At 51.5% G+C, this 21331-nt stretch overlaps 2 protein-coding genes across 2 annotated transcripts; both read right to left on the bottom strand.

Annotated features, from left to right (window-relative positions):
- Positions 1–1416: 1416 nt before the first annotated feature.
- Positions 1417–9443, bottom strand: CST8 (cystatin 8). The gene is made up of 3 exons (XM_068986762.1): positions 9204–9443; positions 5262–5375; positions 1417–1500 (listed from the first exon to the last, which is right to left on the bottom strand). Exons 1-3 carry the CDS (start codon positions 9441–9443, stop codon positions 1417–1419), a joined length of 438 nt encoding a protein of 145 aa, XP_068842863.1.
- A 7405-nt stretch (positions 9444–16848) lies between these two features.
- Positions 16849–21000, bottom strand: LOC138091015 (probable cystatin-15). The gene is made up of 3 exons (XM_068986655.1): positions 20806–21000; positions 17828–17938; positions 16849–16929 (listed from the first exon to the last, which is right to left on the bottom strand). Exons 1-3 carry the CDS (start codon positions 20998–21000, stop codon positions 16849–16851), a joined length of 387 nt encoding a protein of 128 aa, XP_068842756.1.
- Positions 21001–21331: the final 331 nt, after the last annotated feature.

The following is a 21331-nucleotide window of genomic DNA, read 5'->3' as shown; positions in this document are numbered from 1 at the left end:
TCCATTCTGAAGGAGATCAAGCCTGGGACTTCTTTGGAAGGAATGATGCTAAAGCTGAAGCTCCAGTACTTTGGCCACCTCATGAGAAAAGTTGACTCACTGGAAAAGACTGTGATGCTGGGAGGGATTAGGGGCAGGAGGAGAAGGGGACGACCGAGGATGAGATGGCTGGAGGGTATCACGGACTCGATGGACATGAGTCTGAGTGAACTCCGGGAGATGGTGATGGACAGGGAGGCCTGGCGTGCTGCGATTCATGGGGTTGCAAAGAGTCGAACACGACTGAGCGACTGAAATGAACTGAACTGAACTGGGTCTTCATTGCTGCGCAGGCTTTTCTCTAGCTGAGGCAAGCCAGGGCTACTTTCTAGCTGCTGTGCACGCCTTCGCATGGTGGTGACTTCTCTTCCGGCGGAGCACGGGCTCTGGGGCGTGCAGGCCTCAGTAGTTGAGTCACGTGGACTCGGTATTTGTAGCTCCCGGGCTTAGGAGTGCAGGCTCAGTAGCTGTGGTGCATAAGCTTAGTTGCTCCATGGCAGGTGGGATCTTCCCAGGTCAGGGATCAAACCTGTGATTGGCAGGTGGACTCTGTATCACTGAGCCACCAGCGAAGCCCAGCCGCACCTTTTTAATGACTGCTTTCTTTGAGGGAGTTTTATCTCCTACTATCATCCCTGTACTTCTTTCACAGACCCCCACGTCCTCTCTGTCTCTTTGCACATGCACAACTGCATACCCACACCAATACATACCTGCACACATTGTATAACCTGCACACATATGCACACTCGTGCACACATGTGCGCACACATGCACCCCAGACACACGAGAACTTCAGCTTCCCCTGAATCTTTATTGCCCTCTTCATTACCTGTCTCGATCTGTGACCACTGTTGACATTTACATAAACAGAAGAACAAATTCTCCCAATTCTCAGAGACCCTGCAGGGGAGGACTGACGCTTCTGCCAGGGGGTTTCCCAGCCCCCTGGTGACCCATCCACTCAGGACCCAGGGAGGGAGGAGCCTGAAGCCAGATGAGGCTCCCAGAAGGAACCTGTGAGTTAGCACCCACTGTATTCAGCCCTCTGTGTGTGTATGTCTGCATGTGTGTGTGTGAGGGGTGTTATCCAATCAACAAGTGAGTCCTTCCCAAGTGTGCGGTGGAAAATGGAATCAGCCCTCACTCCACCCTTTGTGCTCAGGGACAAACGCCATCATGTCAGCCAAAGGCAAGTGGCCTCCTGTGAGGCCAGGAAGGAGGCATGGGTCTTGCCCACCTTTTAATACCACATAGTAAGAAACTAGAAAGTAGAACAGCAAGCAGGGACACACGTGTGAGGGAAGCGTGTTGGTACCGGCTCACAGGCCATCACTTCTTCGCAAAGGGAGGGGTGGTGGCGGGGCTCCAGAGCCTCTAGACGTCCACACACTGCTTCTTCATCATGGTGAAATAGCCATGCCATGGGAGTGCGCCCACCCAGAAGGTGCACATTTGTCTCTGAAAAAGACCACCACCACAGCAAAAGTCAGCAGTGTGCCAAGAGCAAGAGAAAAAGCAGTTCCATTACCGGGTACCAGTGCAGGAGCTAGGTGCCAGCTTTGCAGCTAGGTGCCAGTGTAGGAACAGGCCGGAAGACGGGTCATCACCTGTCAAGAAACACCCCACAGAATTTGCCGGCTGGAGGCTGCAGATCCTTGTAGCCACCTGAAGTTACATGGAGGAGTGTTTGTCCCCATCCCATCCATGGATAGAGAGCAAATACTAATCATCGTATTTTTGGTGGGAGATCAGACATAAATTTGATTTTATTTTTATAAAATAAAATATTAATATTTTCTATAATGTAAATATGGTAGTTCTGTGCCAGGTATAAACTAATATGTGTCATCTTAATAATCAAATAATGCCTTTTGCTCTGACAACAAATACATCAGATAAGAGCAATGTAGAGGATTCTAGGACCTAACAAATTTTATTCCAAAGCTCCTTATCCTCCCTTTCAAAATGTCATCGAAATGACAAATGAAAACTTCTATGTGTGGGTAATAGATGGACAAATGGGTGGAAAGAGGCTTAGGCAGATGGACGGGCAGGTAGACATCCTAGAAAAACAGCAATGGCCATCTTCAATAACTGACTGGAAACACAGGGGCATTTCAGGAGTGAGGGACAAACAGTGTCAGAGAGAAGGACGTTAGGTTTTGGCTGAATTCTGACACACACAAAGGAGGATTATGGGGTCTCCATCCCCTCAAACCCACAAGATACCAAGTCAAGATGATTTATGGGCAAATTACATCAAACCTTGGGAATCCAAAGTTCTTTTGGTTTTTAAACTGATCTAATTGTATGGCACCCCACTCCAGTACTCTTGCCTGGAAAATCCCATGGACGGAGGAGCCTGGTGGGCTGCAGTCCATGGGGTCGCTAAGGGTCGGGCACGACTGAGCGATTTCACTTTCACTTTTCACTTTCATGCACTGGAGAAGGAAATGGCAACCCATTCCAATGTTCTTGCCTAGAGAATCCCAGGGACGGGGGAGCCTGGTGGGCTGCCATCTATGGGGTCACGCAGAGTCGGACACGACTGAAGTGACTTAGCAGTAGCAATTGCAGAAAAAAGTTGAAAAGCCCCTGTTCTCGTTACACCAGACCAGAGAAACCCAGAAGCCAAAACACAACGAAGAAATAAACTGTAACTCAGACTTACCTAGTAAAATAGAATATAATATCCTTTAAAAAGTCAGCAAATTAAAGGCAGCATATAGAACAATTGCTGGCCCTTGTGCAGTGCTTTTCAGAGTCCCCTTGACATGAAGTGTGTACAGTGTCTGTACCTGGACATTCTGATTCAGTAGGTTTGGGAATGGAATCTGTGTGTGTGTATGTTTGTGTGTGTGTGTGCGCGTGCGCATGTGTGCGTGCGTGTGTGTGTGTGTACCCCACACTCCAAGTCATTCTTTGGGGAGTTTGAGTGTACTTAATATTGATATATAGAAAAGCAAAATTCATAAGCAAAAAGTGGCACACTAAGTCACCAGGCTTCCCTGGTGGCTCAGACGGTAAAGTGTCTGCCTGGAATTAGGGAGACCTGGGTTTGATCCCTGGGTCGGGAAGATCCCCAGGAGAAGGGAACGGCACCCCACTTCAGTACTCTTGCCTGGAAAATCCCATGGAAGAGGAGCCACGGTAGACCACAGCCCACGGGGTCACAAAGAATCGGACACGACTGAGTGACTTCACTTCACTAAGCCCTCTATATTCAAGGAGACGAGGGCAGACCCCACCCACGCTACTGCTCCTTCCAGCCTGGACCCGGCAGGATGGCTCCCACAAAGGGAGTGATAAGAAAAAGAGGCCGTCCTGTCAACAACAAAGCAGTGACCGGAGACTAGCCACCCACATGCACAAGCACCTCCATGGGGTGACCTTCAGGAATTGCACCTTTGCAGTCAGACAGAACTAGAAATTTGCCATAAAGGAGAGGAGAATGCCAGATGTGTGTGTCCACAGCAAGCTCCACAAAGCTGATCGGGTCAGCTGACCATCCACAAGGACGGTCCCCTGCCATGTCCAGGTCCAGTTGTCCAGAAACCCTGCCAAAGATGCGGCTTTGCCCAGAAAGTCTGCACACCCTGACCTGTGTGCCTGCCACCACTCTCAGTGCAGATGAGCCAACCACAACACTCAGTTATAGAACAACCGAAAAAGACACGTACTTCCTATTCCAGACACATAAGGATGACTCAATATTAGGGGATCTATTATTTGAATTTATTTTAGTAATGGGTCAAAGAAGAAAAATTATTCGATATACTTGGTAGATGTTGAAAGAATAATTAATAGAAGAAAACATCCTTAATTAAAAAAAAAAAAACTCTTGGTAAAGAGGGAGTTGGAAGAACTTTGGAAATCAGCACCTGATATAGTATTTGCTAGTAAGGTATAAATACTGAAAAGAATCCCATTAAATCCTCCAGGAATGAGACACCACCCAGCATGACTCCTCTTCGGCATTATTCCAAACACTTGGAAAGAAAGGAACAAAGGTTTGCTTATCAATAAATGTATACTTAAAAATGTGTGCTCTAAAACCGAGATGGGCCATGGAAACTTTACAAAGAATAAAAGAGCTTCCTGGAGACAAGTTTCCTAATTAATCTTTATTAATTCTTTAATATCTTCTACAAACAGGTAAAAAGTAACAACTCTCCTTTATGCTCAATGCACCCAGTAGAAAATATAAACTTTAGCCCATGATATTTCTACTACCAGGAAAAGATACACAAAACTAAAATAAAAGATCAAATGGTATCCCACATGCTCCCTGCTTGAATGTTTGTCCTGAGGAGCGTCTGCTCTGCTGGAAGTGATGGATTTGTTCACAGCAAGCCCACAGAGGAAGTTTTAGGTTCTGTCAATGGACTTTCGTGTTTCCCACTGTGACTGCATGCCACAGCAGTTCTGAGCACGGTCCCAAGGACCCCCACTGCAGGAGCCTATTAGCAATGCCAGTTCTTAGATTCCTCTCCAGACCTACTGTCTGATTCTGCAGGGGGAACCCTGCCATCCAGGTGTGTCAAGGCCACCAGGTGATTCTGACATATCTCATGTGAAGGACCATGGGTGTGGGGGGAGAGAGCCCGGGGGGCTTCACCAACATCAGAGGAAGCCCTCAGGTCAACCCTGGATACTCCCACCCCAGTCAGAAAGACAGGCTTGAGGCCAAAAGCCCCTGGACCACATCAGCCCTCTGCTTCGAGCCTGGGGCTCTTCCCATGGCTGAGCCCGGGAGGCTACGGACTCGCCTGACCTGGTCATTGCTTAATTTCCAGCACTCAGCATAGCACCTGGGGCCAGGTAAGCTTTGACGAGCAGTTGAGTGAATGAATGGACTTCCCTTTGTGCTTTCACAAGGATGGGCAACCTCGGGTCAGGCCACAAGCAGAGTGGTACCTCCAGGTCCAAGAGGGTGAATTCCCAGTGAATGTCTGTGACCAAGTTTCCCTGTACCAGGAACCCAGAGGGATGGAGTCCTTACACTGAGAGTGATCTTGACAGCACCCTGTCCCTAGGATGAGGTTTCCTCCACAGTCTGCTGTCCTGCACTGTCTGCTACGAGGGCCGCAGGACTGACCACTTTGGGGCTCTGCCCTGGGAGTGGTGCCGACCACTCAAAGACAAGGTCTGGGTACCACAAGTTCTGCCTGGGGCTCAGAGTAGCCAAGACCACTGCAGACAGTTGGTGTGTCCCCTACCTTTTCCAGTCTGGAGGTGTTCTTAACCACACAATTCTTGTTACCGTTTGGAAGCTTTCTGCAGTTGGTGCGGGAGATTTCAGCATCAATAAAGTATTCCAGACGATCCGTGACCTGTTGATTAGCAGTCATGCAATTTTTTTCAAAAAAGCCTTCTTCTCCTTTTTAATGTTTTTAACAAACCCTGAAAAAAACTGCTCTTCCTTTCATTCCCTCTCCTTATCTCCTCCTCCTCCCCGCTCCAAACATATCTTTAGGAGGTGGCCTGTGGAGCCACCACACAAAGATACCCCTACCTGGAGCCAGATTCCCTGGGGCGGAGGCTCCATCCAGTGTGGGGCCTTCCTGAAGGCAAGACCTTCTACTTAAGAACAACCGGCTCCTGTGCCCGGGGTGTTACCAGTTCACCTGGGCCCCATGGGAACAGGACCCTCAGCCACATGGGATCCCCTCCTTGAGCCCCTTCCCATTACACACACAAACACACACACACACCCTTCAGATTTTGTCACCTGAGATCCCCTGCCCATTGAGGTTCCCCTACCCAAGACCCATAACCCCACCCCAGGGCCCCATGTAGCCAGGTTTGTCTTCCTGTTCTCTGAGTACTTAGGAAGCAGAACAGGAGCGGTTGACAGAATTCATGAATGAGTGAGGTGAAGGCTGCTCTATGTCAATTTATTAATAAATCTGCTCCCATCTGGTTTTAAAAGATTACAGCAGGGTTTAGAGACAGCCAAGCCCGCCATGCAGAAAATACTTCTCCCATCAGCTCTAAGAGTGAGAGCAGGAATAGATAAGGGCTGTCCTTCAACAGAGGTGCCCCAGACCTTTGTAGGTGGGGTCCCTGGATCAACAGCATTAGCATCACCAGGGAAGTGGATGGAAATGCAGGTTTTGAACCACTGAATCAGAAACTGCTGAGGGGGTGGGGTATGCACATTCAGTGTCTGAACAAGCCTCCAGGTGATTCTGATGACCAGGGGAAGCAAAATTAAGCAAAGAGGAAGAAGACAGCAAGAGACAGGAGTGTGTCTGCAGCTTGGGTCCAGGTTCCCCTGGATTCAACTTTCGCTACCAGGCTTTCCCACACTGCCTCTCCAGCCTTAAGCAAAGAGATCCTACCAGTCCATCCTAAAGGAAATCAACCCTGAATATTCACTGGAAGGACTGATGCTGAAGCTGAAACTCCAATATTTTGGCCACCTGATGCAAAGAGCAGACTCATTGGAAAATACCCTGAGGCTGGGAAAGATTGAAGGCGGGAGGAGAAAGGGATGACAGAAGATGAGATGGTTGGATGCCACCACTGACTCAATGGACATGCATTTGAGCAGACTCTGGGAGATAGTGAAGGACAGGGAAGCCTGGCATGCTGCAGTCCATGGGGTTGCAAAGAATCAGACGTGACTTAGCGACTGAACAACAATGACAAGTGACGTCTTAGTTTTGTTCCAGAGAGCTAACAGGGAGACTGGGCTGCCATGGGAGAAGCCGGTTGGCCAGCTGGCGGCCGATCCAGGACTGAAACAGAGGCATTGGACGTGGAACACGCTCTCCCCCTGCGGTCCTGGCCTCAGCTCCTCCGGCCACAGGAAGGCAGAGGACGACCTGATTCCAAGGAAGTGGGGACCTGAATGCACACGCCCCTTTCCGGAAGTGAGGAAACCAGAATGGCAGATTGAAAGACCACATCTGGTCATGGGGATCCCAAGAACTCCCTGACCTGATGCCCCTCTGGCTTTCAGTCTTCCTAAGACAGCCTGAACATCTCGCCCACAGTCTGGGAGGCCCGGCCTGGCCTGGTCACAGCCCACCCATCCGGCCGCTCACACAGTTCCTTAGGGCTAGGAGTAAAACTTCTTCTCTCTCCGCCCCCGCACCCCTAAACTCTCCCTGCTCACCTCCTGTAGCAGAGACCGTTGGCGGGGGCCCAGGCATCCACCTACTCTGCTGCTTCCGGGGGCTCCCTGCTGCCAGACGGAGCCAAGGGCCCTGGGAACAGCTCCCAGCCAGTGATGGGCGAGCGCTGGTGGGAGAGGAGCCCAGCTGCCCTCCTGCAGGCGGCCCAGTCCTGCTCAGGTGTTGCACCATCTCCTTAGGGCCCAAGGGACACGGAGTCCAGATGCCCTCAACAGTCAATGTGCTCAGCGACTCCCCTGCACTGGCCACTTCCCTGCCCCCTCTCAATCCCCTCTGACCACCAGGTGCTTCCTTGATGGCCTCTCAAATAAACCACTTCACTGAAACACTAGTGCTAGAAGCTGCTTCTGAGAAACCTGCCAAAAAACCCACCGCCCACCAGCCTCCTGTAGCCCGTCTGCCCTCGGGCGTCACCTTCATCTTTCCTTGAGGAGGCAGGGCTCAGTCATGACTATGCAGGGGATGCAGGTCCCACCCAGAGATCCTCACTTAATTGGTGAGGATGTGGCTGGTGCAGGAGGGGACTCACCAACTCTCTAAGGAAGCCCCACAAGCAACGTGCCATAGGCGGCATCCCAGCTCTCCAGCTAGGCTCGGGGTTTTGTTTTCTTTTTAATTTTTTTTCATCGTCTTTGGCTTCCCTGGTGGCTCAGATAGTAAAGAGTCTGCCTGTAATGCAGGAAACCTTGGTTTAATCCCTGGGTCGGGAAGATCCCTTCGAGGAGGAAATGGCAACCCACTCCAGTATTCTTGCCTGGAGAATCCCATGGTCAGAGGAGCCTGGAGGGCTAGAGTCCGCGGGGTCACAGAGAGTCAGAAACGAATGAGCCACTAACTCTCTTTGATCAACATGTCTTGGCTGAGAGTAGAACCTGATTTCCAGTGAAAGACAGCTCTTTATTTAATTAATTAACTTATTTTTGTTCACACTGTGCAGCCTATGGGGTCCTAGTTCCCCAACCAGAGATCAAACCTATGCCCCCTAAAGCAGGGAAACTCAGTCTTAACCACTGGACGGCCAGGGAAGTCTCGCAGTTTGTCTTCTAATTGGTCCCCTGGCTTCCTAAAGGCTGTGATCATTTGTTTCCATTTCAGCCTCATCTACAGTGTCTGGTACTGCTTGTTGCCCAAGCTACTTGGGTCCTAAAGGAGAAAACCGTGAAGGGCTTTTCTTCCTGTGCGGAAGTCACAGGACCCAGGAGCCTTTACTTTGAAGGGTGATGGCGGTGCCCCTGAGGGAGTGTGCAATCATCAGCACCGTGTGCTGGGGACACCGGGCTGATGGCACACATGTTCCTGGAGACAGGGTCACGTGTAGACTGGCCCTGCTCCTGCCACCAGAGAGCCTGGAGTCCAATACCTGGGGTAAGTCTGTCACAACGGCCTGTCTGCTGAATGTCTTTGCAACACATCCTTGCAAATCTTCTGTGCACTTACACTCCAACCACACCCCAAACACCCGACTGAGGCTAGAAGTCAGCAGAATTCCAACACCAAGGACCCCTTCTTGGACAGCAGGTGGGGATGGAGCGTCCCCCACGTGGATACCAGGTGATCGACGACTCCCAGCACTGGGTCACCTGAGGCCCTGTAGGGAGGGATTCCGTGGACAGAACCACTGCTGCTAGAAAGATGTAGGACTGAGAGAATGAAGGCATCTGGGAGGAGGCACTTTATGAGCCTTCCTATTCCATGTCAACCCACATTCCACGGGATATGGGGAGACTGAATGTCACTCAGGGTAGCATTGTTGTAAAAATATTCATGGTGCTCAGTTGTTTCCCAACCGTACCAAACACGGATCACAGATGTGTGATTTGCCATTTGGGGTCCAACCGAGTTCATAGGTTGGGGCCCCTAGGACAGCCGTCATGGCACTTAAGAAAGGGAGCTGGCCGTGGGGCTCAGCACCACTGGGTCCCAGTGCTGCTCGTGCACCCTCCCTCTCCTTCTGGTTTCGGTCTGTGCTGCCAGGGGCAAGCAGGAGCAAGTGTGCAAACTGGGAGGAAGCGCCCTTACCTGCATCTGTACCTGCCACACCTTGACCACCTGGAAGAAGAATTTGTCCCTGCTATCCTTATTGTACTCCTGCATGGCGAACCACAGGCACTGCTTCATGTTGCCACTTGAGCTGCTGACGTTCCTTAATTCCCACAAGACCTTGTCCGTGTCCTTGTATACAAGCGTGCTGCCCCCCAGGGACACCAGGGACACCGGGAGGGCAAGCAGGAGCTGGTAGGTCCCCCAGAATCTGGTCATGGTCCCTTCTTCTGGGGACACAGGTGAACGTCTCTGTCCTCCCAGGGATGGAGCTGCAAGTGGTATGGGGTGGCCGCTGCTGGCACGACAGTTTCCAGAGATCTTACCCAGAGAGAATCAGCTTGGATCAAGACAGAAGCATCAGGGTCAGCTGGTGGGACTAGCCCTGTCCTCCAAGGAGCCCCACCCATGAGAAGCCAGGTCAGAGCCCCCACCAGCCTGTTGCCCTGCTCCTCTTGGGTGGCTCCTCCAGGGAGCTCACTTAGAGCCCCGGGTCCACACCTACCCTGTGCGCCTCACGGCCCACTCCTGTTTCTGCATCTCTGGCTTGTAAGAGGTGGCTGTAAAGGGTGTGGCAGCTGTGAGATTTCCTACTCTGGCTCCCTTTCCGGCCAGCTCCCCGTCCTAGGGAGTTGGACTCTGACCTAGTTCCAGCCCAGAGTTCTCCTATGAACCCAGCACTCTCAGCTGTATCAGCGCCCTAGTCTGGGGCCTCCTTGCTCCTGCTCTCTGGTCTGTGGTCACCTGCGACCTCCATGCCCCAGAGGGCAGTCCCACTTTGTGATGTAATTCCACACCTGTGACCCTGTCTCAGAGGGCGCCTCGCCCCTGCTGGCCCCTGGTCCCTGGTCCCGGCGGTTCACATGGCCTGCGAGCCCCTCCTGCTTTTGCCTTCAGAGTGGAAGGCCGAGCACGCTATGACCTCGGCTTCCTAAGCGACTGGCCTCTGACCCCCTCTGCTGGGCACCTTTCCAACATCTTTGTGAAATTATGCAAGTATTTCTGCATAATAAAAGACCAGAAAGAGAATCAATGCAAAGCATTACATGAATTTAAATTTAGTGAAAGAAAGTGAAAGGTACTCAGTCATGTCTGACTCTTTGCAAACCCATGGACTATACAGGTCCATGGAATTCTCCAGGCCAGAATACTGGAATGGGTAGTGATTCTCTTCTCCAGGGTGTCTTCCCAACCCAGGGACTGAACCCAGGTCTTCCGCATTGCAGGCAGATTCTTTACCAGCTGAGTCACCAGGGAAAGGCCTATTGCTGGTCACTTATTGGTACAGTTGACTCTTGAGCAATGCAGGGGTGAGGGGCACCTACCTCCAGTACAGTCAAAAATCCACATAGACCATCTGATTGCCCAAAACTTAACTACTAATAGCCTATGGTTGAAATTTATTTACAGTCCTCATATGCATTTTTTAAAAAATTTCCATTTATAAGTGTACCTACCTACTTTAAGCCAGTGTTGTTCTGAGGTCAACTCTAATGCATCCATGATTTTTAAATTTTGCTACATATTAAAAGTACCAGGGGTATTTTAAGAGTTTCCCGCCTTTAGTAAATATATGTGTTAGTTGCTCAGTCCTGTCCAACTTTTTGAGCCCATGAACTGTAGCCCAAGAGGCTCCTCTGTCCATGGGATTCTCCAGGCAAGAATACTGGAGTGGGTTGCCATTTCCTCCTCCAGGGGATCTTCCCAACATAGGGACCAAACCTGGGTCTCCTTCATTGCAGGCAGATTCTTTACCATCTGAGCCACCAGGGATACAAATGCATTATGATTTGAATAAAAGGAGCCTCTTCAGTTCAGTTCAGTCTCTCAGTCATGCCCAACTCTTTGTGACCCCATGGACTGCAGCATGCCAGGCTTCCCTGTCCTTCACCAACTGTGTGAGCACGTGATGCATGTGCATGTGTGAATGTGTACTGTACAAAATGTGTGGGCCAGTTGATTGTTGTTCCCCATCTGGCTTCCGTGTTTCCTACGGCCTTAGAAGTTCAGTTCAGTCGCTCAGTCGTGTTCGACTCTTTGTGACCCCATCCCAGGCTTCCCAGTCCTTCACCAACTTCCAGAGCTTACTCAAATTCATGGCCATCGAGTAGGTGATGCCATCCAACCATCTCATCCTCTGTTGTCCCCTTTTCCTCCTGCCCTCAATCTTTCCCAGCATCAGGGTCTTTTCAAATGAGTCAGTTCTTTGCACTAGGTGGCCAAAGTATTGGAGTTTCAGCTTCAGCATCAGTCCTTCCAATGAATATTCAGCACTGATTTCCTTTAGTATGGACTGGTTGGATCTCCTTGCAGTCCAAGGGACTCAAGAGTCTTCTCCAGCTCCACAGTTCAAAAGCATAGTCCAACTCTCACAGCCACACATGACTACTGGAAAAACCATAGCTTTGACTAGACGGACATTTGTTGGCAAAGTAATGTCTCTGCTTTTTAATATGCTGTTTAGGTTGGTCATAGCTTTTCTTCCGAGGAACAAGCGTCTTTTAATTTCATGGCTGCAGTCACCATCTGCAGTGATTTTGGAGCCCCCAAAAATAAAGTCTGTCACTGTTTCCATTGTTTCCCCATCTATTTGCCATGAAGTAATGAGATTGGATGCCATGATCTTAGTTTTCTGAAGGCTGAGTTTTAAGCCAACTTTTTCACTCTCTCTTACAGTAACTTAAAAACTGTATTTAAAGAATTGTCAACAGTGCTGGAAAATGCTTATTGAAAAAGCGGTGCACAAGATGCAGAATACTAAATATGATTCACTTCTTCATAAATAAAAAATATGTTGTTAAAAAAAAGCAGAGAATCTTGTTATTAACCTTTTAGGAGAGTCTTGATCACCCTTCAATTGTAGGTACCGCCTCCTCACCCTTGGCCCTGGGAGGCTCTCCCATTACACCAAGCCCGAGGCCAGTGCCTTGCCTGCCCCACGGGGCACAGCCCCCTCTCGGGGTCCGGGGGTCCCTCCCTCACCTCCACTAGCCCCTCATCCCGGCTTATCCCCCTGCCAATCTCCATACAGACTCCCCCCAAGTCTCATGTGCCTCTCCTGGCTCCTGTTTTCATTTTCACCACCCTCTTTGTTCTTCCATGTCATCCATCATAACCTACAGTTAGTTACCCGTGAATATCTTGATGGCCCGTCTCTCCCCACGAGAAATAAAATGGACTTTCTAAGAGCAGGGAATCCTTCCTGTCACCCAACACGTCTCCACCAGAGCCAGGCTAGGCATGGAGAATGTGTGAATATTTGAGGAGTCGATGAGCAATGCTTTTGCTTTGGTGGAAAAACACTCATTTCTGATTTTTCTTTATAATGTTTCAAGTGTTCTATATTATAGATGAATTAATTATATACTATATATTATAAAATTGTATTATATTTATATATTATATTATATAAGTATATAATATAATTATAATAAATATATAAATAGAAATATAATTATATAATATAATTATAATAAATACAATTATATAAATATGCATATAATTTATATAATGTTATATATAATTAAAATTATATGGAATTATAATTTAATAATTATAATCATCAAAGAATATATTTTTATGTATTCTTCAATAATTAGGAAGAAAAAGAGAGTAGATACGCTTAGCAGGGGTATGACGGTTAGACCAGAGTGCAATTCCTGTGCTCACAGCATAAGACCAAGGAGGAGCAGGACCTGAGGGCTGACAATCTGTCACCCTGAGGGAGTCAGCCACACCTGCCCCTCTGCCCCTGGGCTCAGGAGGCCTCAGGCACCATAGCTCAAGGTCTGAGCCTGGGAAGACCCCACTCTGGGGGCAGATTAAGTACCAGAGACCACAAAGCCTCTTCCTTGGGCCTCCACGTCCCTCCCTCCTGGGACACCTGGGCCCCCTCCCAGTTCTGTCATGGCCAAGAGTATAAAGGAGACAGGTCTTCTCCTGTGCGTGACGGTTCCCACAACCCAGGGACTCGGGTGAGCAAGGGCCCTCGGGAGGGAAGCCCAAGCAGGTTGGGAGGCACCCAAGGCCCAACTGAGCCCCTCAGGCCGGGGGGGTTATAAAGGGCAAAACCCAAGGCCCAGCCCAGCAAATGTGGAGCCCACGTCAAGGGTCTTCAGTGGATGGGGGTGGAGTCCCCCCACCCCTAGGTCCTCAGAGGCTGGGCTGATGGAGTAACCCCAACCCTCAGCCCTTGTCCAATCAACTACCAAGTTCTAAGCACATGCTGGACTTTTCTCTGACACCAGGGTGCATTTGAGGTTTCTCTTGGCTTGTCTTTCTTATGAACCCTAGTTGCCCAGAGCCAGCTTAAACGTCATCTATCTCAGTTCATGGCACTCCTGACATTGGTACAACATGCTGGACACCCACGCATCCATCACCCAGACTGGGAGCCGGAGTGTCATAGGTCTCTCACACGTGCTCCTCAGCTGTCCTGTGACCTCACCCGGGACGCTGTGTTTCTCATCCCTACCTTTCCTCAGCACTTAGTCACTGACGTCTGTGCCCCTGACATGCCCAGTTCTGCTGGATTTCCTACTTTGGGGAAGGACAGATGTCCATCACCACACATGCAACCCTGGGACCTGGGTTGTTTGCTCCAGGTAATGGTACCAAGACTTGCACAGAGAAGCATCGCTGTGGTCCTTGTCCCTTCACCAAGATTAAGACCAGCTCATTTGCACCCTTTGCCCTGACCACTCAGCCTCCTGCAGTGGTGGGCTGGCACGTGGCTGCTGTCTGCCTATGCAGTGGAGGCAGGGTTGACAGCATCAGGATGAGATGTGAAGATTCCTCCTGCTCTCTGGTGGTCTCCCAAGGTGAGGGGGCCCTGGGAGACCCTAGTCTGAGAATATGTGATATGGGAGCTTCTAGGGTAAGGCACCTGGTCTGGACCCCAGAATATGTCGACTCCACCCCAGGGTGAGCCCAGCTGTGCTGACCTAAAGGAAAGCCACACAGGCATGACTCTCGGCCAGTCTCAGACCCTGACCTAATTATGGACTCCTGCTACAACTCACTGCTGAGATCAAGGTGAGGTCAAGGTGAGGGGAAGGGGCGGGTTGTCAGGCAGTATTCCTGTGCCAAGAGCTGACTAGCACACTAAAATTCACCCAACTGAAGCAATGTTTCAGGGGTTTGGATATTTTGTAGAAAGAAGTGGTTACTATTGTCTACTTTGTAAAAGAACCAAATCCTATGCCCCCTAACAGTCTCATAATCCCTTGAATTTCACAAGCACGTGCATATACACACATGCACCATCAGCATGTTAATATTACCTAGAAGAGTTTGCTTCCCAGGTGGCTCAGTGATAAAGGATCCACCTGGCAAGCAGGAGACATAAGCTTGATCCCTGGGTCGGGAATCCCCTGGAGAAGGAAATGGCAACCTACTTTAGCATTCTTTCCTTTTACTCCAATATTTTGACCTGGGAAATCCCATGGACAGGGGAGCCTGGTGGGCTACAATTCATGGGGTTGCAAAGAATAAGACACAGAAAAGTTTAATCCTGGGTGGCCCTGAATGTAATCAGAGACGGTCCCCCTATTTGGCATACTTGTCAGGAAGGATGAATGCTTCCTACTATGTGTGATAGTTTGAGGGTGCTTCTTTTGCAGCTAGAGCTAACTGATAGAAAATCTTTTCATTGTGTCTTCCTTTAATTCTGGAAAATGTATCTTCATTATTTCTTATAATATTTCTCTCTTTTTACTTTTCTCTTCTAGGGTTTGTAGGTTGGCAGTTCTACAGATACTTGCACTCTGTCCTTAAAGCATCCAAGTTTCTCTTCTCATCCTTTCCGGCTGTCTCTGCATCCCCTCCCCCACGATGAGATGGATTAACAAGGAGCTCAGCACATATAACCCAAAGGGCCCTGCTTCTCCAAACCAGGTAATCCGAGAGAACATTCTGGGTTTCATGGAAATCAAGGATTTTTAATGCATCCATTTTTCTACTGTGTGCTTGTACTCTGTCTATTTCCCCTCCCTATTGATGTCAGACTAGGCTGAATCTGGAGAGGTCCCTCCAGGGCGCAGTGACACGGGACAGGCCATGGTTGTGACTGACCCAAGGAAGTAAGTCATCACCCACACCCTGCTAATGCGGTTTCACTGATGACAACGGCGGTGGGCGTGAAATTTACCAGTCCCCTCCGCAGGCCCTCTCAGAGCCTGTGACCACGAGCTTCAGCTCAGTGGATGGGCCACAGTTTTGGGCCCATCCCAAGGGCTCTGAGCCAAGGGTGGGCAACAGGCTGGCTTAGCTGACCACAGACTTACCCTGTCAATATGTGCATGCCCCTGCCAGCCGGTGAGGAGGCTCCAGGACCTACACACAGGCTGGACAAGGAGCCAAAGAGGAGCAGGCCACTGTCTTTGTGATGTGGCTGGTAGAGTTGTCCTCAGTAGTCTTGGGAAATGCAGTCTCATCAAGGCTGATGACCCTTCAGGGGAACCAGTTGGCCAGGAAAGAGACAAGCTAATGACCACGGACAAGAAAATCAGATTCCCAAACACAAAAGGCAGAGGGAAGACCCCTCAGCCCCTCCTAAAGTTGTCCTCCGGACAGCGTCCCATGACCTCTCTGTCCCAGTTGGGCCCCCACACCCTCGGACCCTCCAGGGCAGCCCCCACCAGGACCCAGGGAGAGAGACGGGCTTGTGAGGAGTTCTGTCACCCCAGGGCCGTCCCAGAGCTAGTGATCCATGTTGACAGCCTTGGAAGACAGGCTGAGCTCCAAAGGAGAAACACAAGGGTCAGGGAGTGGGAGGGGACGGGGGGACTGGAGCTGCCGTCTTCTGAGCCGTCCCCAGAGACCCTGAGAAGACATTCTCATCCATCACTGAGCTCCAGGGCAGGTGCCCTACGGGGCTCCACAGAGGACAGAGCCTTCCATCGTTTCAGTCACCCACTTCCCACCCCTGTGCCTGGGCATCCTCCCCCCACCCCAACCCAGAAGGACCATCCACTGTGAGTCTGGCCTCAGAGATGGACATGGAAAGGACACAACTGGCTGTCACCTGCAGAACTGTCTGGATTCTTTTTGAGTGGAAGGGATGGAGGGTGGAGAGATTGGAACATGAATAGAAAAAAGAATGGAAGAATGGATAATGGAAGGAAGGAAGGATGGATGGATGGATGAAAACATGGATGATGCAAGGATGGATGAGTGCATGACTGGACAGATGCATGGCAGGATGGCTGGATGAGTGAATAGATGAGTGGGTAGATGAATGGAAGGATGAATAAATGGGTGGATGGAAGGGTGCGTGAAGGGACAGGTGATAGGCAAGTGAACCATATATGAACGAATGAATATACAACACCAGTCCCCAGGGCCCTGTAGGACCCATGAAGGACAGCCTTCCACGAGTAGAGGAGTTTGATTAACTCAGTACCTGCTCCTGCAACCAAGGTGAGACCAGTGATAAATTCTCCATCGCTCAACATTGACAACAACATCCATGGAAATATATCATCAGAGAGAAGGAAAAACTGACAGGGACCCAGAACGTGCTCTGAGATGCCTTTAATTGCCCTGGTGCCATGCAGACCTAGGAATCCAGACCCTCACTCTTCAGGGGAAGAGGACCTGCCGTGGGAGTCCGGAGCTCATTCCCCTATATCTGCTGGCAGGTGCTGCTCAGGAGGGTGAACTGGGTAAATAAGGGCCGTGAGTCCACAATGAAAGTGCAGTTCACCTGAAAAAAAAAATTCTATGTAAGACATAAAATAAGAACAATATAACAATGAGGGTGCAGGAAGGACTTAACAGGAGCTCAAGGTACATTAAAAACTAAAGAGAAAAGAAAAGCAGAATCAAACAGTAGCCTGGGGCTGGGCTCTGGAGCTCAGCTCTCCATGGTCAAGGCTGGGAGCTCCTGAGAGGGTGCCTGGCGGTACCATGACCTGCCCCTCAGGGTCCTCTCCCCCAGGGCATGCGATGCCTGAAGGGCTCTGCCCAGTGAGCTCCTGGGGAGCCCGCAGCCTGCCCAGGAGATGGTTCAGGTGACACCCACTCATCCAGCAGTGGCTGCAAACTCACCCAGGGGAGGCAGCTCCAAGGCTGGGTCCAGAGAGACCGCAGCCCCACTGAGGCCCATATCCAAGGTCTCAGTCCAACCGACTAGACGCCAGCCCACAGGATGAGGACACAAGGACTGGTTGACCGAGTCTTGTCCTTGCCGCCCAGGAGACCAGGAGGAGGGTGGAAGCGACCAGCAAACGAATCAATCCTCCCATCCAGAAGGATTGGAGCAGAGGAAGGAGAGGCCCACAGGGAGAACTGCATCTGCCTAGACCCAAGTTCATAGGAAGCTGGAGGCTGGGGCGCCTCCATCCTGGAGGGGAGGACCCAAGGAGGTCTGTGGGGGTCTCTGGTGGGCCAGCCAAGCTGTGAGCACAGGGCCCAACTTGCTGCTGAGCTGGGAGCATCTCTGTGCAGGGGGAGCCCTGGGACCTGGCGGGGAAGGGCCTGGACCCTGCATTCTGTCCCAGGGTCAACACTGATGCCATCTAAGCCTCCTCACACACCCTCCTTGACATTCTTTTTCATTCTCTGAAGATTTGTGATGCTTTGGGTTGATTTCACTCTCAAACCTTTTTCCCTTCAGGGCCTTCTTGCAAGGGGCAGTTGTCGATGTCTTCGTCGTGTTTTTTACAGATTGTGCGGCCCAGGTCCAGGTCCATTAAATATGTCAAAGAGTACTTCTGTCAAAGGGAGATTGTAGAAACTTCTGTGAGTGCATACTTTGCAGTAATGAGAAAAGCACAGAGATTCAGACAGAAAATGGGCAAACGGTGTGAATGCGCACATATGTATCAACTGGGACAAACCTAGGTGCATTTTCTTATTTTTTTATTATCAGTTTATATATTATTTTTCTTTTTCATCCTAAATCTCCACTTTATTACAAAAAGATGCCCCTGAGTGCAGCTCCCACAGCCCTGGAATTTCCTCTGCCTCACGCCTCCTAATGGTTGGCACCCAGGAGCTGCATCACCAGCACATGGCATTGGGGAGGGGGGGTTGGTTCCAGGACAAAGGGCCCTGGCATTGACAGTACACGCACAGCACACCTGGCGTCACCCAGCTCTCAATCACATTCTCCAGACACCCGGAGGGCATCACACGGCTCCTTCTAGGGAGGGGGCCAAAAATGCTCATCCGCTGAGCCTCTGTCAAAGCCATGCTGTCCCTTTAGGGGCAACATCCAGACCAGGATGGGGGCCTGGGGGGCTGGATGTTCCCTCTCTCCTGGGGCAGCTGTGACACCCAAGGGCTCACCTGGCAAACCTTCATCCAGGTGGATGTTTGTGACCCGGGTGCTGCTCTGTGTATTCATCAGCTTCTCTAAGAAGTCATCATGAGATAGAATCTCATCTCTTATGGAGAGGTGGTGAGAACTCAGAAGAACTCAAACATGGAAAGGGATGTAGCCAGAAACTTCCCCAGGGAGGAATATGCCTCTGGGGCACTGACCTGGAAATGCCTAGAAAACTGGCTTCCTTAGAGGTACAGGAATGCCTGCAGCTGATGCAGCCCACCCCCCAACACACACACACACACACACACACACACACACACGCCCAGTCTCTTGCACTGCAGCTGGACCCCTGGCAAGGACAGGTTTAGGATGGATCGGGGGCAGCGGCGGCCACACCGATGCTTGAGGGGCTCTTGGCCTTGCCAAGTCCAGGGCTGGGACTCAAGCCAGGGAAGGACCAGCTGGTCAGGAAAGGAGGGCATGTGAGGGAAGCCGGGGCTGTCTGTGTAGGAGAAGACCCTCCCATCAGAGCCCTGCTGACTCAGGCCGACTCGGGGCTGACCATCCAGCGTCAGGCTTGGGTCTGGGCTCAGAATGGCTGGACAACAGTTAATCCAGACAAAGGGTACGAGCGGGGGAGCAATGCACATCAGTGGGAAAGTGCTGCCTGGCCAAGTGCTCAGGACAACACGCTCCCCTCTTTCCCACCACGATGCTCTGTAACCACAGCCTTCCTGACCTTCCCAGGCTGCCTCGGGGATACCCGACCTTCTTCCTGTTTCCCCCGCCCCTCTCTGTGCCATCTGCCCATCTGCTCAGCACAAGGACCTGGGGTCCACGCCTGACAACCCACCCATATCCCACATCAATTTCCAAGCAGACTCAGAAGCCAGCTCTTCTCTGCCACCCGGAGACCAGTGAAGGGCTCCTGCACCCTGGTCTCAGCTTGCACCCAGGCTGGGACACCCACTGCTCCCACAGTGTCCAGAGAGTTGCTGGACAAAGCTGAACAACCTCTTCTCCTGAGTTCCTGATACTCTGAGGGGAATATCCTGACTGGCCACCAACACACCCACACCCTGCATGCCACCGCCTCTCCCCACCCCGCACCCCTTCTCTGCAACACAGACCCACAGACTGCAGGCTGGCCCTGCAGGCACTCACGACTCCTCCTGGTCCAAGGCCCTCTCTGCGCTTCCCCATCCTTCTTATCCCCAAACCTTGATGTGGGTCCTCCCAGGAGTGTCAGTCTTCAAAAAGGCTCTTCTGCCCCCGACACCACCCTCCCCACAGCCCTGCGGTCCTGCAATGACTGCTCTTGTCCGCCTTTCAACTGTCTCATCCAAGAACTTGGGGCTTGATTGCTCTCATCACCAGGGTAACAGCCCTAGGAGAGCAGGCCCTGCTATCTCCACTGCCTCCTTCAGGCCTGGAGGGGTCTTAGGGAGGGGGAGAGACTCCCCATGGCCCCGCCTTTACCCTGAAGTCAGGCCCCGGGGTGAGGGTGACGGATCTGTGGTCTGGATGAAAGGACAAGAGATCCTTCATTTGGTCAGTGCTAGTGGCTCACTTGTGCCCGACTCTTTGCAACCCCATGGACTATAGTCCGCCAGGCTCCTCTGTCCATGGGATTCTCCAGGCAAGAGTACTGGAGTGGGTCACCATGCCCTCCTCCAGGGGATCTTCCCAACCCAGGACCCATGGTGGTCTGCTCTACAAGGCGCCTTAGCCCAGCAGCTGGGCCATGAGCCCAGAGACCTAGGCCCGCTGTTGACTCTGCAAAGCTGCTCCATCCTGGACTTTGAAATTGGGGTGCTGCCCCCCCATTCATCTCCCTCCTCGCCTAGCCTTCTGCTTCCCTCTCCTTCTCTCCCCTGCTCCAAGCATTCAGCAAATGTACTAGAACCTTGGAGCCCTTCTAGTGGAAGTTTGTATTTTTAAACATCCTTGATCAAATGAGGGCTTCCCTGGTGGCTCAGACAGTAAAGAATCTGCCTGCAACATGGGAGACCTGGGTCAGGAAGATCCCCTGGAGGAGGGCATGGCAACCCACTCCAGTATTCTTGCCTGGAGAATCCCCTGAACAGGAGACCCTAGTGGGCTACATTCCATGGGATCACAAAGAATCGGACACAGCTGAGTGACTAACACTGACCAAACACTTACCCTTTCATGCAGACCACGGACCCGCCACCCCCACCCCGGGGCCTGACTTCAGGGAAAAGGTGGGGCCACAGGGAGGGTCTCTCCCCCTCCCCAAACCTCCTCCCCTCCCACCTCCATGCCTTCCCCTACTCCCCTCGCCCTCACCTTGCGCTGACTCCGTCTGACCCATAGCAGCTTGTATGCATTCTCGTCTGGTTGGTGCTCATTGAAGTGGTGCAAGGCAAACTCCACACACAGGCTGAACTCTTTCCCTGTCTTCCCGACGTCCTCAAACATCCAGCTGCAGACGTGAGGCCCCAAAGCAAGAAGCCCCAGGAGCAGAGGCAGCTTCCAGAACATGTTGTCCAGCGTCGTCCTGGAGGCCGAGTGCTCGGCAAGCTGTCCTCCTCAGCTCCCCAGCCAGCACCGCCCTGCCCCGCACAGCGCTTTGCTGCCCACTGGGCCCTCTGCCCACTTCCTCCTCTCTGACCCTCCCATCGTCACCAGATGGGAAATAGAGCTGGGGTGGGGCGGGGGGATGTCCCAGTTTCCACCGCTTGTCAAATAAGCCTTGGGCACTAGGGACCCACAAGCTCTGTTCCCCCTTATCTCTAGCACAGCTTCAGACCAACCTCAGTAGGGTCTGGGTGAGGGCCTCGAGCCCTCTGGGATTCCCCTCATGGTATTGCCC

The sequence above is a fragment of the Capricornis sumatraensis genome, chromosome 15 (genome assembly GCF_032405125.1).
Source record: "Capricornis sumatraensis isolate serow.1 chromosome 15, serow.2, whole genome shotgun sequence".
NCBI lineage: Eukaryota > Metazoa > Chordata > Mammalia > Artiodactyla > Bovidae > Capricornis > Capricornis sumatraensis.
This window is presented reverse-complemented; position numbering and strand designations above follow the sequence as displayed.

What these genes read in the sequence shown, in the direction of transcription:
- CST8 (XM_068986762.1), bottom strand. Translation starts at nt 9,443, where the DNA reads ATGACCAGATTCTGGGGGACCTACCAGCTCCTGCTTGCCCTCCCGGTG. An exon ending in TGTGGCAGGTACAGATGCAG is followed by an intron (nt 5,376 to 9,203) that starts GTAAGGGCGCTT and finishes GCTAATCAACAG; the next exon opens with GTCACGGATCGTCTGGAATA. An exon ending in ACACCTCCAGACTGGAAAAG is followed by an intron (nt 1,501 to 5,261) that starts GTAGGGGACACA and finishes GGTCTTTTTCAG; the next exon opens with AGACAAATGTGCACCTTCTG.
- LOC138091015 (XM_068986655.1), bottom strand. Translation starts at nt 21,000, where the DNA reads ATGTTCTGGAAGCTGCCTCTGCTCCTGGGGCTTCTTGCTTTGGGGCCT. An exon ending in TCAGACGGAGTCAGCGCAAG is followed by an intron (nt 17,939 to 20,805) that starts GTGAGGGCGAGG and finishes TCCCTTTGACAG; the next exon opens with AAGTACTCTTTGACATATTT. An exon ending in AAGGCCCTGAAGGGAAAAAG is followed by an intron (nt 16,930 to 17,827) that starts GTTTGAGAGTGA and finishes TTTTTTTTTCAG; the next exon opens with GTGAACTGCACTTTCATTGT.